At 33.8% G+C, this 20623-nt stretch overlaps 1 protein-coding gene and 1 long non-coding RNA gene across 8 annotated transcripts in view; one reads left to right on the forward strand and one right to left on the reverse strand.

The window, feature by feature from the left end:
* BMP2K (BMP2 inducible kinase) overlaps window positions 1-20623 on the reverse strand; it is a 143356-nt gene that overhangs the window by 9083 nt on the left and 113650 nt on the right. For 4 of the 7 annotated variants that reach the window (XM_074039829.1, XM_074039827.1, XM_005554967.4 and 1 more), the window contains one exon: window positions 19584-19694. The exons of the other annotated variants lie outside the window; for them this stretch is intronic. In XM_074039829.1, the coding sequence (XP_073895930.1) occupies window positions 19584-19694 (111 nt within the window). The remainder of the gene's footprint in view (window positions 1-19583; window positions 19695-20623) is intronic. 7 annotated transcript variants of the gene reach the window in all.
* LOC123573688 (uncharacterized) lies at window positions 63-19662 on the forward strand. Its single transcript, XR_006698429.3, has 4 exons — window positions 63-1197; window positions 2643-2701; window positions 11217-11307; window positions 19559-19662. It is a non-coding gene; the product is annotated as an uncharacterized lncRNA (long non-coding RNA).

Genomic DNA, 20623 nt, shown 5'->3' on the forward strand with positions numbered 1-20623 from the left:
ACTTTATACTTCCCATTCTGTTGGCCTTTGTCAGTTTATCAAAGTTGTATTAATATAAATACACATTTATAATTGTCAGTGTGGGTATAAATCTGTGGGTTTTTAACTTACTATTTTTAATGCATCTTTTCAGGTATCAACATAGTCCATTATTTATTCTGACAGAAATATGATAAAATATTGCATATATAACTGTTCGCTATTTAGCAATAGAACATTTAGGTTGTTTCTAGTTTTTCGGCATTTTAGATACAACCATGATTCATGCACTTTTTCCTTCAGGGAGTAAAAGGGAAACCCTCCTTTTTTAGTATCAATTTCACTTTATTTATATACTATTATTCCCTCCTTATGGGTAATTAACACAGCTAATAAAGCTAACCCAATAATAATCCTGACAAGGTCACCACTATTCCACTCTTTCTTTATACACAAAATGGGATAACACATTTTATTTCACAGAGCTGTTGTGAAAAAAGGACTTAAAACGCTGCCTGACACATAATAAGCACTCTACCATCTTCATGTCCAGGGAATGGCCAAATTCAATTATTCTATCCATCAAACTCAGCACGCTTCTAGTAACTTTTCTGGGCCCAATGGCTGCAGGTGAATATAAATGAGGGAGAAGTGTGGGGAGAAGCAAGTCTATGGCTAATTCAAGAGGAGCTGAGATCCACTTCAGAATTGACCAGAAGTAAGTAGACAAACCAATGTATATCCACACAGCATAAGGGTGCATTTTAGATCCTGGAAATTATATTTTTGATTTTTAGACAGCTATATTTGGGAACACAGTATAAGAAATGGAAACACTTTCAAAAGAGCAAGAAAAGAGACAATCATCTATACCACCTTTGTGGCTTCAGATTGCATCTGCGAATAGTACAGGCAATTGGGGAAATTTTCTGTTGATGTAGATAGACTGGTTTTAATTATTTTGCCCCCCTACATAAAACTAAAATAACAATCAAAAATATTTATCCAAATTCCTGTTTTCTCCCATATTCTTGCAACCCACACTGACATTGTTTAAATATTTCACTCTACACTTTTACTGCTGTCATAAACTTATAAAAAGAGCAATAATGAGGCTCTCTGAAAGCATACTAAGAGAAACTATTAATCCTTTTATCTCTCCAGCACCTACTACTGAGGAAGAGTTAGGATCCAGGCTGCAAGTTACCATGATCCAAGGTAAGTTTCTCTTTTCTGCAGTAGCAGTGATCTACTTAATCATCTATTCATTATGAAACTATAGAAGAGCTGGGAAAGAAAGGTGAATTACACAAAAATAAAAAGTATTTCAGTATATTCTAAGGCTTTCAGTCCTATTCCATAGACATAAAAGACTGTCAGAGTAAGTAAGTATTTTAAGTTATAAAGTTGGTTATTTAACCATACGATGCACAGCACTTTAGAATGTGACCTCTAGCTAAGAATGCCATAAACATTTATACTCTATTTATTTGCCTAAACATATTCCTGTAATTAAAAAAAAAAAATTCAGATATTCCCACTATTTGTGTCTGGGGCCAGGTTCCCACTAGTTGTTAAATAATACACATTTGATGTACTATGAAATTTAATCAGGATTATTTCACTGCTAAAGTTAATTTCCCAAAAGTATAAGCCTAAATATGTTGCTTTATAATTCAATATATCCTAAATCCTAATAATCCCCATATTTACTGAGATCTGTTTTATTAACATAAAAAATAGCTGTTCTTCAAGTAGGTGGGAGACGGGGGTATAATATTTAGAATAAGTACTAAGAACATGTATTTACAGCATTAAAAACTGTGTAGATGGTGCACAAAATCATAACTCATTTACATTATTTTAGTATACTGTAAAATTTCATATATTCACCCATTGTTTTTATTTTTGGCTCTAAGAAAGGTATTTCTTTTTTTTAACTAAATACAGTAGAATATTTTGATGGTTTCTAGTCAAGATATTCTTTATTTATGTTTTTGTGCTTTGGAACTATGAACTAAAAATTTTAGCTTTTTTATTATTAGGAAGTTGCATGTTAATTGGTGACACAAAGCAAGTTCACTAATTATGCAGTGATTTAGTAAATAAATGCCATGCAAAAATCTATATGATCAACCAATATCTGTAAACAAAACTTAACAGAGGGTTAATCAATTAATTGAGAGCTGTTACTTCAAATGCTGTTCCCCAACTAAGAATGAACCAACAGACCATTAGTCAAAACATAATACTAAGTAGATTTTTAGGGAAAAAAACTCAAAATAGGAATACATTAATATATTCCACATATTTATACAAAAATACAGAATTAAATTTTCTTTAGGCAGCTTTGGTACAGAGTTACTAAGAACCAAATTTTCAAAGATGTATTATTGTAGATGGAATTATAACTATCTTATTTTCAGAGCCTAGTTAAAATAATAAAATCATAGACTTTCACAATATATAATAATTATGCTGTTATTAAGCCATAATTAATAATTAAGTCATTTCAAGTAGAATTTAAATGAAAGTATACATCTACTTAACAGAAGAACTTGGAACAGAATACAAGTCTCAACATCAAATGCAGTGCTCTTTCAATTCTTTATTTCTGTTGAATTCTACTATCTGAAAATGAGAGCAAATCCTCATCTTTTCAGGTTGAGTCTGATTGCTGGAAACCATCAAAATTCATTCAGAGCCAAATTCTGAGAATAAGGTGAGTAACTAAGACAATGCAGATCTGGGCAATTTATTAAGAACAGCAATGATAGGTTATAAACTTTTAAATTATCTTGTATGGCTTCTAAATAGTCTCTCAGGGAAATTACAAGTATTGCAAAAAATGTTTGAGCAATGAAGTACCACTCAAATAAGTGTCAAGAGGACACAAATGGTACTTGAATCAGAAATGAATCAGAGGAAATAGGAACTAATATCCTGAAGCACAGTGCCAAGGGTTTTTCATATATTACCTCTTATCTCCCTACTATTAGGCTCCCACAACATTTTAGGGCAAAAAATGCTCTGTAAGGTTTACTATGATCTTTCTTAGAGCTTTTTTCTCTTCAATCTTATTAACCACATTTTCAGAAACTTTCCTTGTGTTCCATGTTAGTTCACTGTCATGACTTCCTACCATTTCAAAAATATGCATTGTTAACACTCAAAACTCAGTCCTTGGCTTTCTCTTAGCTCTTTGCGCTTTTTCCTTTTGGTAGCCTTAGTACTCTTTCATAGCTCCAATTATATCTTGAAAGCGTAAGAAAGGATTTTGGGAGATTTAGTCTAACTTTTTTTATACATAAGAAATTTGAGACCTGCCCAAATTTAAGGCTATATATCAAAGCCATAATGATTTCTCTGCTGACACTAGCTTAAAACTCTCATCTGTAAATTCTACAATTAAATTACCAGTAGAATATTATCACCAGCAAAAATTCAACATGGTTTATCACCAACACACTACAAAATACAAACACAGACTTATCTTGCATTTATTTTATATCCTCATTAAAAAACCATACCCGAAAAATAAAAATCACAAACAGGATGAAGACTCTTTTGTTGAACCTGTATGACGAGTACCCGGTATTAAGAGGTTGTTTTTTTTTTTTTTATATTCTGTAGGGTTAAGTTCTAAAAATACTATCAGGCTTTATCAACGAACAAAAGAATACTCAACTTTACAAAATTTATGAGAGAGAAACATCCAAATAAGCCTGAGTTTTCTCATCTAGAAAACAGAGCCAATAATAGAACTTACGTGATAGGGCTGATGTTAATATAATTCATTTTATTTAGTGAATGTTCACTAAATATTGGGTAGGAGTGTGTGTTAGATTATGAATGTGTATTTTGACAATGAATTCATTCAGCAGGGTACCGTATGGGATACAAAGATGAGTAAGACAATACCTGATGACTTCAAGAAGCTTATTCACTTAAAAATTTGTGAAATAATTATGTACATGTATGCATTCAGAAACATGCTAATCTGACTCTAGTGATCTGGAAAATGAGTGACCAAGGTAATAACAATTGGATAATTTTGAAAAACAAGCTTATATTCACCAAATAAATGTAAGAACATGAATTTGCCCATTCTGTGCTTATAAGTCTTCATAAAAGGCTAATTTTAGGCCTTTTATGAAGGTGTTAAAATTTGACAATGAATTCATTCAGCAAGGTATTGTATGCCATACAATACCCTGGTGTTAAAATTTCAGACTTCATAGCCTTGCACAGTCCAAATAAGGATTCTAAACTCAAAAGTTAAAATTTGTAGTCAATGCCTAAAACATTTCTTAGGCTACATTTTCATATATTTGTTATAGCATTTTTTTAAACAAATACTTCATAAAAAGAATGAGATCCTAGTTAATGCCACACTATTTTAAACAAATATTGCAATATATTCTTAAATAAACCTTTATAAACTATACCAAAAAATTCAAAATATTTAGAAAATATCCAATGTGAAGAGAGCAGCATGTTTGCATCATACTATGCATATTACCACTCTTCTAGAATCAGGTTTCCTTTTAGAGGGCAGTTGTTCTTTTAGTCATAAAACAGGTGGTACATTTTTAATCATATAAGAAGCTTCCAGTGTCAAGGAAATTTTGTTTTGATGTTCTTTTCTTAGCTGTCAGATTACAGAAGATAAATGGCTTGAAACTGCTATTGTAATTACATGCCTTCTGTTGTCTCATCATTGAGGGTGTAAGGGAGGGGCTATAAGACTTTAAAGTTCACTTTGAATTGGCAGCATACTGCCTGCCATCATCTCCCAGCAATTTACCATGTTAGTCCCAAGGATTAGTGGATTAGGAGGTTTTATCAAAATCTGTACTGCTTCTCAGAAGGCAGGCCAAGTGACAGGGTTTGAGTATAAGAAGAGAATCCTAATAGTTGTGAACAGTATTTCCCAGCCAGATGAAAAATGCCATAAAACTGACATTTCCATTATGTTCTCATATTAATATAAATTTTTATTTAAAATAGATTAATGCTTTGTTTTGCTATTTACAGACTAGAGTTTAGAATGAGACAAAGCCAGATTCCTACTTATAAACTGTGTAAGCTTAAGCAAGTCACTGAACCTTTCTGAGCCTCATTTTCTACTCTATGTATACAGTGGAATTCAATATATCATAACTATTATTGCTAACATCCTGAAGTTCTTCAAGAATCATACACTAGAATCTAAAATAAACAATACCTCATTGTAGCTTAAAAAATGGCCCAGCATTTGGACTGACAATCTGTAAATGTTATGTTCCAACAAATATTTGCTATATGTAATGTAATGTTTCCCAATCCTACGGGGTGTGTCTAGGGTCTTTGGGAGCATTGAGGAAGTTCACCAAACCTAATTAAAAATTAAACGCAATATAAGAAATTTAAAACTTCAGTGACCTAATTAATATGGCCTACATGTCACTAAAAGTCTTCAAATACAATTTTAGAATTTCAAGAACACTACGTTTTAGAAGTTGTAGGTGTTTATTAAAATTGGGTGGTCCACACTACATTATATAATTCACAGAGCCACCTATCCTATGTTGGTATACAAACTAACTGTAAAACAGTGCCCTGAGGAGAAGAAACAGAATGGGTTTCAGGAAAGGGAATGAATACCATGCTTTAAATATGATTTTTATGAGTATACTGTAATGAACACTGGTAGTTAATCCTTTAGTGAAAATAGGAATGGCGCTATTTTAAACAGATACTGGTAGTGGAAATCCTCACAAACAGGTTCTATATTTTAACGGTTTCATTCAGAAGAGAACACTAACATAATAGTCACTCATTTAACCCTTTCAATTATCTTATCAAGATAGCCAGTACTATCTTCAATTTAAGATAAATTTTACAAGAAGTTTGGGCTGGGCACAATGGCTCTAGCCAGTACTATCCTCAATGTAAGATAAATTTTACAAGAAGTTTGGGCTGGGCACAATGGCTCTCGCCTGTAATCCCAGCACTTTGGGAGGCTGAGGTGAGAGGATTGCTTGAGGCCAGGAGTTTGAGACAAGCCTAGGCAACATAGTAAGACCTAGTCTCTACAAAAAAAAAACAGTAGCTGAGAATGGTGGTGCACACCTATAGTCCCAGCTACTTAGGAGGCTGAGGGAGGAGGATTGCTTGAGCCCAAGAGGTTGAGGCTGTAGTAAGCCTATGATCATGCCACTGTACTCCAGCCTGGGCAACAGAGCAAGACTCTTATCTCAAAAAAGGAAAACAAGTTTGCCAATACTCAATATCAAATGGTTAATCTGTGATAGAACTACGATTTTAACTCAGGGTTTTATAATTCCAAAGTCAATGGTCTTTCTGATAAACTACATTACTAACATCAGTTTTGTAACCTGACATAAAAGGTAAATATAATTCATGATAATTAAAATATCAACTTATGGAATAAAATATAACATTTGCATACAGCAGATTATTGATACAATTATTTGATTCTTGAATAAATGGATCATTATAAATTTAACTTTCCCAGAAATCAATGTTTAAAATTAAGAAGAGAAAAAACTAGACTTGATTCATTTTAAGACATAGTCTGCCAAAATGTTATATTCGCTAATTTTCCTAAAAGTCTGGAAATGATATCATAAACTAAGGCAACAAATAAATCAGAAAGATCATTCTTTGTGGCCAAAGTAAGGTAGGCCAGCTGACTGTACCAGATTGTAAATACATGAATTATCCTTAATTTCCTATCACAAACCTATTTACAGCTGTTCCCAGTCTCAAGGAGAAAAAATTTTATGTCTTGTTAGACACTCATTTTTCCAACTGTGCTACTGACTTTCTCTCTCCAGGATACTGTTCTTTAATCCATCTCCTTCCTTCACTTTCAATCTTTCTATATACAGTTGAGCCTTGAACAATCAGGGGATTAGAGGTATCAACCTCCGACCACCGTCAAAAATCCATGTGTAACTTTTAACTCCTCAAAAACTTAACTGCTAATAGCCTACTGCTAACCAGAAGCCTTGCTGATAACATAAAGAGACAACTAATACATACTTTGGATGTTATATTATACACTATATTCTTAAAGTAAGTTAGATAAAACAAAATGTTAATAAGATATATTTACTACTAATTAAGTGAAAGTAGATTATCATAAAGGTCCTTATCCTCATTGTCTTCACAGAGTAGGCTGAGGAGCAAAGAATGGGGGTTGTTCTTGCTGTCTTAGGGATAGCAGAGGCGAAAGAAAATCAGTGTATAAAGGAATCCATACAGTTCAAACCCGTGTTGTTCAAGGGTCAACTGTATATATAAACACTCCCATATCGCATAATTTTCTTGTCTTGCCCATGTAAAATCTAAATTCTTCCCTTAATCCTTACCTACCTACCTTTCTCTGTTCTCAGTACAGCTGGACTCTTCGAAAGAATAATCCGTTGCTCAACTTATTCAACTCCCATTCACTTCTCAAATCCACTGCAATCAGGATTCCAACCGTATTATTCTTGCCAAGATTAAATAATTACTAAGTGCTAAATCTAAAGGACTATTCCCAGTCACCTTACCCCTGTGAACATTTCAAAAGATATGCTCAATATAAATATATATATATATATATTTTCTTTCTTCAGCTCTCCTGTACTTCTCCTGTCTCTATGGTCTTTCTTTCTCTATCTCCTTTCTTATCTCCTTTGTCTTGCCTCATCACTGTTAGAATTAACCTGAATTTTCTTCTCATCCCTCTTCTAGTCTCTTCTAACTGGCATGAACTACCACTTTCTTTATGGTAAACTGATGGCCAAGATTTCTGTCCTGGATGTCTTCTTTTGTGTCTAAATTCCTACTAAAAAGATTCCAATGCCCCTACAGACAACTCAAACTCAACCTATGTGCATGTGAACTCTTTTCTTGACCTACCCTATATTCTCCCTTTCCAGAAAAGAACTTCACCAATTTTGCCAAAACAAAAGTCTGCTAATCGTTTTAAGTTCCTCTCTTTCCTTCAAGGTCTCCTGCTCCCTCCCGTATGGTTACTAAATCCTATATATTCTGTCCCTCTCATCTCTCTCAGGCTGTTATTTCAAGCATGGAGTCTTTTGCAATAGATTTATTTTAAAAGAAGGAGTCTCACTATGTTGCCCAGGCTGGAGTGCAGTGGCTATTCATAGGCATGATCCCACTACTTATCAGCACAGGAGTTTCAACCTGCTCCACTTCCAACCTGAGCCAGTTCAGACTTCCTTAGGCAACCTGGTGGCCCCCTTGCTTCCAGGAGGTCACCATATTGATGTCAAACTTAGTGCGGACACAGGATCAGCATAGGGCATTGCAGTCCAGAACTACTGGGCTCAAGCAGTCCTCCCACCTAAGCCTCCTGAGTAAGCACATGCCACCGCACCAGCTGCAATAATCTTTTAATCACTACTTCTCACACTGAAGTAGTGAAACAATAAGTTTATTTCTTATTTTTGTTATTAATTCCCAATTCACATTGTCCAAGTGATTCAATACATATCAAGTTATTTCTCACTTGCTTTCAATTTCTGTAGTCATTTTGTTGCAGACTACACTTTGAGGAGCACTGCTCCAAATGGTTTTTTGTTTTTTTTTTTGAGATGGAGTCTCGCTCTGTCACCCAATGGAAGGACTTTAAACAGGAAAGGAATATGATTAGATATACAGTCTAGAAAGATTACACTGGAAAGACTTTGTAATCTTTCTAGACTGTATATCTAATCATATTCCTTTCCTGTTTAAAGTCCTTCCATTTCTGCCTATTGCCTCCATTGTCTCCACAACATGATAGCCCCTGCCAACCTCTCCAGTTTAATTCAATATATCATAACTATTATTGCTAACATCCTGAAGTTCTTCAAGAATCATACACTGGAATCTAAAATAAACAATACCTCATTGTAGCTTATAAAATGGCCCAGCATTTGGACTGGCAATCTGTAAATGTTATGTTCAAACAAATATTTGCTATAGTAATGTAATGTTTCCCAATCCTAAACTCAATTTAACTTCCTATTAGATAATAAAGCCCACGGGGTGGATCTAGGGTCTTTGGGAGCATTGAGGAAGTTCACACCAAACCTAATACTGCCATCCTCAAATACCTGCAATTCTCTGAACATACTGAATTGTCTCAGAACTTTGCTCACAACTGTTCTCTCTGCTCTGAATGCCCTCTTCATTCCTACAAGTTCACATGCATTCACTTCTCAGGGACTACCGTAAGTAACATCTTTTCCATGAAGCTTTCCTCATTTCCCAATCCCAACTCAATGAGAATAAAGCAACTCTCTCCTTTGCACACCAACAGAATAATTTATCTCCTCTAGCATTTGCATCTTAATTGCATGTAGTTTTCACGACTCTCTCAACCAATCTCGAAGTCCTTGAGAGGCAGGGGCTGTAATCTTTGTAATAATCCTTTTAGATTTTCAGATAAAACTCTATCTTGTAATAGCAATAGCTCCTGAATTAACTTCTGAGACTATGCCGATATTAATCAAGGCTGGGAAATTAGAAGGTAGAAGAAATAAGAGGCGCCAATGCAAATATGAATTAAAACAGAAATTATCTGTACACAGCAGGATACTTAGCGCTATAAAAAATGCTATGAAAACACAGAAGTAGCAAGAAAAAGGATCAAAAAGTTTTACATACACTATACTTAACAAGTATAAATATGAGACCTACAAGGAAAATGAAGTAAATGGTTCAAAATTCAAATAGTTGTGCTCATATAATGAGATTGTGTTTTTCCCATATTATTCAAAGTTTTATGATATAGTTAATTTTTCATTATAAATTTTTAATTCAATTATAGCATAGACACATTTGTACATTCCTACATAATCTTCACTTCCATCATTTTAAAAACAGCATTAAATTTTAATTACTAAATAAACCATAATTTAATATTTCACCTAATATTTTATATTTAGGGTGCTTTAAATTTTGTTTCTACAACTAATGCTGTACTGAACATTTCTGTAGCTGCACTTTTCCCTGAGATGTTATGTTATTTTCTTAAGGTAAGTTCCCAGAAATAAGGCTTAAAAAAAAAAATCAAAAAACATTTTATTCGTAAGTTGCTCTTAAAAAAAAACTTTTACCAATTTATGCCATCAGCAATATCTTATGCTAATTTTACTCCATATTTTAAGCATTATATATCTATCTCTCTCTATATATATATATAATCATACTAAAGTGTATTTACTTACCAGCTCCATTGTACATTTTCCCCCAAGCAATGTATTTCAACAGAGGAAACTATCAAAACTCTAAGATTAAGCTTCTCAAGTAAATGAGAATTTTTTTAAAACTTCCAGTGTGAGCATAAATCAGTGTATTCATTCTGTAGGCCCATCTAGCAATAAATCCATTCTGTAAATGTACATGCTCTTGGCCATTAGTCCTCCTCTAGGAATAATGTCATGTGCCAAATGTTCATGTGTAAGGATGTTCAATAAAGAATTATTTAAAATACTGCAAACTCTTCTTGATGGATTTGCAAAAGCAGTAGCAAAGAAACATTGTGATAAAAAAGTTTAAATATTAAAAATTTAACAACTTCTAGAAATTCCCATAAAATTAAAAAGGTAAGTCATTTGTAAAAATCAAGTAGACATATTAGTCTGATAGTTGAGATCTCACTGCACTGCATTCACCATATATAATAATCATGATAAAATCTAACGTTTCCTGAAAAACTATGTGCCAGGCATTTTTTGTGCTTCACCAATATTTTTCTTATTAATCACTAAAAACCCTATGAGTCACATGTTATGGAATATTACCCCCATTTTATAGATGAGGAAACTGATATACACAGCAAGTAGGTGATTTGCCTGGGTCAAACGCTAACAATAGACCTTAAACTGAACCCAGATAATTTTAACTTCAAGAATTTACTCATGTAATTTTTAAATATAAGTACAATTAAATGTTATTTCTGATCCCTACTTTTTCAATACACACGCTTTGAGTATTTTATAATATAGGCATTTGTATAAAAAACTGCCAAATTTGATAGTTTGATCATTGGCTCACCTAGCCCAATATTCAATCTCTGGTAGTGACACTAGGATTATTAGTTGTGAGAAAAATGAAGGTCATTTATAATCTTGGCTGCAAAAAAGTTAGGTTATAGATTCATAAAGGTAAGGAAAGAAAATTAAAAGCACCCTATGTTTCAATTAATTAAACACTGTATTTGGATTTGGCAGGATGGCTCACACCTGTAATACCAGCATTGTGGGAGGCCAAGGCAGTAGGATTGCTTGAACCCAGGAATTCAACATCAGCCTTTTCAACAAAGTAAGACCTCGTCTCTACTAAAAATTAAAAAATTAGGTGGGCGTGGTAGCTTGTGCTTGTAGTCCAGGCTACTTAGGAGGCTAAGGTGGGAGGACTGCTTGAGCTCAGGAGTTCAAGGTTGCAGTGAACCGTGATCATGCCACTGCACTCCAGCCTGGGCAAAAAAGCAAGATGCTGTTTCAAAAACAATAAAAACTGTGTTCATATAAAAATTAGAGTGGAGTACAACTGGCAATGATATTATAGTCCTTTTGCTCCATAAAATTTTCTGATGGTTTTTATTCTTTAACAATAGATATGAGCTAAATTCCCATCTACATCCCAACTTCCATTAATAAATCTACAGATCCATCTTCTTATTTTTTCCCCAAGTCTCACTTTCAACTTTTATTTCATTACCTCTTTTTTTTAAGTGTCAGTTCTTTTATTTCTTCTAGTATCATTTACTCCAAGGGAATCCTCAATGTCAAGTATTTTTTAAAAATTTATCCTAAACCCTCTGGATTTCAACCTTTAATCACAACACACTTTCTGAAATTTGTGAGAAATTAGAAAAATTATAAACTATGTGGCAAATTCAGCACATCAAAATGTGTGAAATGCAGCTAAACAGTGTTTGAAGAGAAATCTGTACCTTAAACCTTATGTTTTAAAAAGATCAGTGTAAAATTAAATACAGGTGTATGTTTTTATATTGTGCCGGACTTCACTGCACTTCCAAGATTGCCTTTTTAAAAAAATTAAAACTCTGTAGCAAGCCTATGTTGAACAAGTCTATCACTGCCGTTTTTCCAAGAGCATGTGATCACTTGGTGTCTCTATGTCACGTTCTGCTAATTCTTAAAATATTTTAAACTTTTTCATTATTTTATCTGTTATGGTGATCTGTGATCAGTGATCTTTGATGTTACTACTGTAATTTTTTCGGGCTCCACAAACTGAGCCCATATAAGACAGCAAACTTAACTGATAAATGTTTATATGTGTTCTGACTGGTCCACCGATCAGTCGTTCCACATCTCTCTCCCTTTCCTTGGGTCTCCCTATTCCTTGAGACACAACAATACTGAAATTAGGCCAATTAATAACCCCACCATGGCCTCTAAGTGTTCAGGTGAAAGGAAGAGATGCATCTGTCACTTTAAATCAAGAGTTAGAAATGACTAAGCTTAGAGAGGAAAGCATGCTGAAAGCTGAGATAGGCCAAAAGCTAGGCCTCTTACACCATTAGCCGAGGAAAAATTCTTGAAGGAAAAAAGTGATACTCCAGTCATCAGTGACGAACGATAAGAAAGCAAAACACCCTTATTGCTGATATGGAGAAAATTTTAATGGTCTGGACAGAAGATCAAACCAACCACTGCATTCCCTTAAGCCAAAGCCTTAATCCAGAGTAAGGCTCTAACTCTCTTCAATCCTATGAAGGCTGAGTGAACTGAGAAACCTGCAGAAGAAAAGTTTGAAGCTAGCAGAGGTTGGTTCATGAGCTGTAAGGAAAGAAGCCATCTCTAGAACATATAAGTACAAGGTAACGTAGGAAGTATAACAAGTTATCCAGAAGATTTCATTAAGACCATTGATGAACGTGGCTACACTAAACAACAGATTTTCAGTAAAGGCAAAACAGCCTTCTATTGGAAGAAGCCATCCAGGACTTTCAGAGCTAAAGTCAATGTCTGGCTTCAAAGATTCAAAGGACATACTGACTCTCTTGTTAGGAGCTAGTGCAATTGGTGACTTTAAGCTGAAACCAATGCTTACTTGCCATTCCAAAACTCCTAGGCCCTTAAGAACTATGCTAAAACTACTCTGTTTGTGCTCTATAAATGAAACAACAAAGCCTGGATGACATCACATCTGTCTCCAGCATAGTTTACTAAATATCTGAAACCCACTCAAAAAAACCCACTCAGAAAAAAAGATTCCTTTCAAATATTCCTGCTCATTGACAATGCACCTGTCACCCAAGAGCTCTGATGGAGAAGTACAGAAGATTACTGTTGTTTTCATGCCTGCTAAAATAACATCCAATCTGCAGCCCATGGATCAAGGAGTAATTGTGGCTTTCAAGTCTTATTAGCTGGACGTGGCGGCTCACACCTATAATCCCAGCTACTCTGGAGGCTGAGGTGAGAGGACTGCTTGAGGCCAGGAGTTCAAGACCAACCTGGGCAACATAGTGAGACCCGAACACTAAGGAAAACTTTAAAGAATTTCGCAGGTGTCTTAGTACATGCCTATAGTCCCAGCTACATTGGAGGCTGAGGCGGGAGGATCACTGGGGCCCAGGAGTTCGAGGCCACAGTGAGTTATGATCATGCCACTGCATTCCAGCCTGGAAGACAAAGCAGGACCCATTTTGATAAGTCTTATTATTTAAGAAATACATTTCATAAGGTTATAACTGTCATAGATAGTGAATCCTCTCATGAATCTGTGCAAAGTAAAACTGAAAACCTGAAAAGAATTCACCATTCTAGATTTCATTAAAAATATTTGTGATTCATGAGAACAGGTCAAAATATCAACATTAACAGGACTCTGGAAGTTGACTGCAACCCTCATGGATGACTCTGAAGGGTTTAAGATTTCACTGAATTTTGTCATGGAAAGAGCAAGAGAACTAGAAATGGAAACTAAAAATGTGACTACATTGTTGCAGTCTCGTAATCAAACTGGAACAGATGAGGAGTTGCTTATCCTTGAGCAAAGAAGTGGTTTCTTGAGATGGAATCTGTTCCTGGTGAAGATGCTGTGAACACTGCTGAAATGACTCAAAGAATTTAGAATATTACATAAACATAATTCATAAAGCAATGGTATGGTTTGATATGGTTTGAGGGAACTAACTCCAATTTTGGAAGAAGTTCTACTGTGCATAACAACTGATATCAAACAGCACTGCATGCACAGAGAAGTCTTTCATAAAAGGAAGAGTCCATTGACTTGGCAAACTTAAATCATTGTCTTATTTTAAGAAGTTAAAATAAGCCACCCCTTCTTTCAGCAACCACCACCCTAATCTGTCAGCAGCCTTCAATACTGAGGCAAGACCCGCCACCAGCAAAAAGATTACAACCAGCTGAAGGTTCAGATGATCGTTAGCATTTTTTATCAATAAGTTATTTTTAAATTATGGTATATACACTTTTTAGACATATTATTATTGCATACTTAACAGACTACAGTATAGCATAAATGTAACTTTTGTATGCACTGGGAAACAAAAAACAAAACACTGTGTGTGCCTCTCTTTATTGTAAAATATTCACTGCAGTATCTCTTAAAATAAAACATAAAAATTTTAGCATATGTTAATAAAGACCAGATAAAGTCAAAAGTTGGTTCTTTAAAGAGATTAATGCCTTAGCAAGTTTGATAAAAAGGGGAAAACACAAATTATTACTATTAGGTATAAAAAAAGGAATATCAAAATAGATCCTCCACATTTTGAAATGATGATACTGGAACATTATTAAAAACTTCATGTCAATAAAACCCAGTATCTCAGATGAAATGTACAAATTTCTTTAAAAATATAAATTTCAAAATTTACAATGTAAGAAAACTGAACATCTAAACGGCCCTATAACTATTAAAGATATTAAATATATAATTAAAAACCTTTTCACAAAGGTAAATTGAAGCCCAGTTTGCTTCACAGGTGAATTCTAAATATTTAGGAAAAAAATACACATCATACACTAACTCTTACAGAAAGTTGAGGTAACATTTCTCAACTCATTTTATGAGACCAACATAACTCTGAAACAAAAGTCTAAAAAAGAAAACAAAAGTTCAATATCCTTCATGAATAAAAAATCCTTTTAAAGATTGAAAACAGCAATATATTTTTTATAAAAGAAATCATGGTCAACCAGGGTGTTTCCAAGAAATTCAAGGTTGGTTTGGCATTTCCCACTAGTCTCATCCTCCCCCACTTCTCCATCACATTTTAGACTCAGTAATCTATATCAAACTAAAGGATTTCTCAAGCCTGGGAAACACTGTATCTAATAAGCAAACTTCTTTACATCCTTCCGGTCTCAGTTTAAGGCTACCTTCTCTGGGAAGAAAATAATTTACGATAATTTGCTGAAACTCTTAGAGTGAAAGAGAAAGAAAAGAGAAGAAAACGTGTGGAAAATGTGCAAAACCAAAGTATCCTCAGACAAATTAAAATACGTTGCATCCAATAATATGTTATTTGCAATTAGAAATAATGTCTGTAATATAAAGCCAAGGAAATTTCTAAGATGCAAATATAAAAGACGAAGAGCTAGAAAACAGAGGGGAACAAAATTTAAATTAGAGGTTCAATCCAAAAGGCACAATATCCTTTTGTAAGTAAGAGGACTGATCTTAAAAGAAGAACGTACAGAAAGAAGAAGAAAGAAAATTACCAAAACATATAAAGCAAGAAAATATAAGTTTCCAGACTGAATAAGGCCCACAAGGTACCCAGCACAGTGAATAAAAGGTACAACATCTTGAATATTCAGAACAAGTTAATACACATGCTAAAATGTTCATGGTGGGGTGAGAAAGGAGGAAGAGGAGGAGGAGCAGGAATAAGAAAAAGAGCAAGAAGAAGAAACCCACCACAGTTCACACATAAAAGATCAGAAAAGACAGTAATATCAGATTTCTCAACAGAAATATAAGAAGCTACAATACTTTGAAGGAGTGCCTCTTAAAACTCACAGAGAAAATCATATCTAACCTAAAATTATTTGCCCTGCCAAATTATCAATCAGGTATCAGTTTAGGGAAAATACAAACTTTTAGGCAGCAAAGTTTATTTTTTATTTATTTTTGTAGAGACAGGGTCTTACTATGTCACACAGACTGGTCTTAAACTCTTGGCCTCAAGCAAGCAATCCTCCCACTTCAGCCTCCCAAAATGCTGGGATTACAGGCATGAGCCACCACACCCAGCCTAGGCAGCAAAGCTTAAACTTCCTCTCGTGCATATTTTCTCTAGCAACAACTAGAGGAGTTGCTTTACTAACAAACCAAGAAAAAGGATGAGAAGAGATCCAGGAATTTCCATAAAGATTGGTGGGGAAAATACTAGAATTATAAGTGTGTGGCAGCTCCAGAAAGCAACCAATTCTGATTGCAAAGCTCTATGAGAGATGTAATGAAGAATGAAAATGATAGCCACCTTAAACTGGGAGGAAATTTACACTTCCAAACGGAGATTAATCAATGATAGGGTACATAAAAAACTAAGCAAACAAAAAACACAGTAATTATAAACACAGTAATTAACTCCAGGAAACACAAGGACAGGAAATGTGATCATGGGATAGTAAGCCTCAGTGGTGACAAATATTTACATATTAAAAAAATGTAGACACTGAACACTGATTCAACCAAAAACTGTGTCAAAAACATGCTGGAAGGATGTAAGGAAAGGACACGTGTGTGTGTTTGTGTGTGTGTGCGCGTGCATGGTTGTGTATGTGTGAGGTGGACAAACTATAAAATATCTAAATCAAAACAAAAAAATCTCATTTTCCATAACAGAAAGTTCACAGATACTGTTTTTAAAAGTGCAGAGGTAAGAAATACCATAATTAGCGTGATATATTAAAATGCCAGAAGTGAAAAATTACTTCTAAGGAGTTTAAGTAGAAGAAGGGGACTGGGAGGGAGCAGGGAGGGAAGTGATTTTTTTTTTTTAAACCTTGTTAAATCTGACTTTTTAAACTATATATATACTTTAATAAAGTTTCAATTTACAAATTACTTTGTAAGATTATGATGAACTGCAGAAAAAAGGTATAAACTAATCTATTACAGTATCAAAGATGAGATTAAAAGTTTTCACAAAAACTTTTTCTTTTAAAATAAAAAGAGCACGATTCCTAATAAAACCAGTGTAAGGAACACTAGATTCAGGACAGTGGTTCTTCTTACATTCACATTAGCATTAGACTTAAAACTTAACTAAGTTCCTGTAAGCATTCTGCAGCATAATTAAATTCATTTTATTCTCAAGTAGCATTCTCTATATGGTTTACTAAAAATTAAATTCTGTTTGGTAATTGTCAACTCTAAAATTCAAATAAGATGGTTTATCACATACACTTATCATTCTGTATTGTATATATACACATATTCCTGGGAGTAGTTTTTTGCCTTTCTTGAGTACTAGTCCTGGAAATCTCCAGATGCTTTTTCAGTCTCACAACGCGAGTAGAATGAATATTTTCACTGGATAGAACTCCTCTTTCCAACTTTTTCCTAAAGCTTATAGGGAGGTTAATTTTTGTTTCAGTAGGTTCAATTATTCTGCTATTAAAGAAAAATGAATGCCCCCAAATACTTTACTTAAAAATTATACGTGACAAAGTATTTCAAAGCTTTATAATAAGTAGCAACATATTAGATTTTTTAAACTTAATTATATATTTTAGATCTGATATATATTAAATTAACAGTGCTAATTTTGCAAGGTGATCACTTTTTCTTCTTTCTCTAGAGATGCATTTCTCCTATGACCATACTCTCCTTTATTCCAGTCTATATACTTAAATTTTTTCGTAACCAAATCATTCCAATGGTTACATTCACACTGTTTAAAAAGATTTCTTTAAAAGGTAGCATTTATATTAATGGGCATTTTTTAAGGTCACTGTCCTAAATCTAAGGAATATGAATTTTTACAGATAGTCATAACTTTGTTTGTACATCCAATGTTTGTATTAGGTACCTACTGGGTTGGATACTGGGCAGGATTCAAAGATAGGCAATTCATATTTCCCACCCTCAATAAGCATAAAATCTAATATAAATACCCATAGTAAATAGTTAAACAAAATAGCAGCAATCAAGCTTAAATCTGTGAACATGTTGCGAAGTACAAAATCTTTAAACCAACTCAAAATAAGGGTGTCCAGAGAAAAGACCAATCATTGATGCTTACTTCAGTTCTCCTGACTCTACTATTCATTTCCCCAGGGTTCTCTCAGATACTATTAATGAGCAAGAAGTAGCTGTATAGGTCCATGCAAACCTGAAAAGGATAATGTAATTCCTTCCAGAGGATGTAAAACAGCTAGTACTGAAACTGCTTTCTGCCACACATAGATCAGTATCTCAAGTCACTGAATACTATGTTCTTGAGAACTTACAAAGACTATTTTGAGTTGTTATAATTTTAAAAAGTAGTAAGTCCATGACCCAGGGTATTGGGGGTATAAGGGAACACACTTATGCAGAATAAGTAAACAGACACAGTAAGCTATGTTCCCCAGTTAATTATGTCATTTATGAAAAAGAAAACCTGAAAGCAGCAAGCAGAAAATAGCAAGAATAGGAACTGTTTTTAATACATGTCAAAGACAAAAATATGGAGTATGAAAGCAATGAAAAACAATCTTGTTTACTATCCTGTATATTCTAGATAACCAAACAAGTCTGAATGTTGAAAAGTTGTTCAATGTACTCAGCAGAAATCCTAAACATTCAATTCTTATTTTGGCTTTACATTTGTAAGTTTTCTTTTGTTGTTATTCCTGTAGTTTTTAAATGGTGTTACATATGTAACTTGCCTAAGTGAGAAATAAAAGTAACAGAACTGAAGAACATGGCTGACAGTTACCATGAATATATTAAACTTTTACCTTCTAATAAAGCATTATTTCTTCTAACATATTTCCCTGTGCCCAGATTAAAACTCTTTTTTCCACTATAACCATATATACATGAAAATTCATTTATGCCAATGCATGATCCTGTTCCATCCTAGTATCTTCCAAGTGTTAACTGGGTAATTTGAAATTATTACTGAAAACTTTTAACTGTGAAAAACATCAATATTTAAATTCTGGATTGAATCAAAAGCAGGGATATAAGAAGAAAAGAGTAGCTAAAACAAAGTGATTGTGACAAATACAAAATTATTAAGACTTTTAAAATGCATCTACAAGAGAGCATGTACAAACTAGGAAAATATCAAATTTTTAAGCAAAAGCCAAGTATAAAAATATCTTTAAATATTTTTTTCAATAGTATCCAATAATGAAGATGAAAAGAAGCAGTTATGTTTCTATTACATAAATCGGCATTTTTCTATGTTGGCAAAGATACAACTGAATAATAACTCAATGCAAAGAACATCATTAAGAAGAGTAGGATAGCTAAAGGTTAAAATATTTTCTACTTTCTGTAGCTAATATCAGAGTCTTACTTCCACTTTATAAGATTTTGCTGTTGTTCTTGTGTGTTTTATTTGCGATAGTGATGATGTTACATGTGTAACTTGCCTGAATGAGAAATGAAAGGAACAGAACCAAAAGGATCTTCTGGAGGATGGTTATGTGGAGCAGAAAGTGAGTCTACATTCTTATCTGAGGATGCTCTCTCCTCGAGCCTATCTGCAAAAATAAGATGAAATGAAATAAAAAATGAAATAAAAATGATCTTTAAATTAAAAAGTGATATACAACATAAATAAAAGTGAAAATTAAAGCACCAGCCTTTTTGAAAAATATTAGGTTCAGAATCTATCATTCTAAGTATTAGGGAGTAGTCCTGAATTTAATACATATTTGTTGCTGCAAAAGCAAGTTTAACAGTATAATCCATGATAGGTTTCACTAAATACAATTAACCTAATAATAAACTTACTCTGGTTCATTTAAATACTACTTGTCCTCAGCTTTAAGATATTGGGCCTGAACTCAAACCCAGCTAAATAAAAAGAGACATATTTGACAGACTGTCTCCAAAAATAAATTTAGAAAAAATCTTGCAAATGGTCATTCATCCATAAAGTAGGTAAATCTTACTTCTCAATAGCAATAAAAATTCACTATATTTTACTTTTTTGTTCATTTTTCATACTACTTTGTATTATCAAACCATTCTCTCTCTCTCTCTCACACACACACACACACAAACACACATGTCCCTCCCCACACTCACAAAGACTTACATAAAAACAGAGTTTATTGATTCACCCAACAAGTAAATTTGAGTATCTACTATGTGCCAATGTGCCAGGCACTATTCTAGACAACTGGCATGTAATGTCAAACAAAACAAAGACCCCTGACCTTATGCAGATTATATGCTGGTGTGGAAAAACAAATAATAGGCAATAGACATAATAAGAAATGTATATGGTGTGTTAAAAGCTATAGAGAAAAATGTAGTTCAGGGTAACAGGAATTCAGGGAATGGGTAGAGGTTTTAGTAGTAGAGTGATTCTAATAGTCACTAGGTAAGAAAAGACTTGAAGGAAGGAAGGGAGTGAACACCTAGGAAAGAACAATCGGGAAGAGAAAGAGCTGGAGGCCCAGTG

The sequence above is a fragment of the Macaca fascicularis genome, chromosome 5 (genome assembly GCF_037993035.2).
Source record: "Macaca fascicularis isolate 582-1 chromosome 5, T2T-MFA8v1.1".
Taxonomy (NCBI): domain Eukaryota; kingdom Metazoa; phylum Chordata; class Mammalia; order Primates; family Cercopithecidae; genus Macaca; species Macaca fascicularis.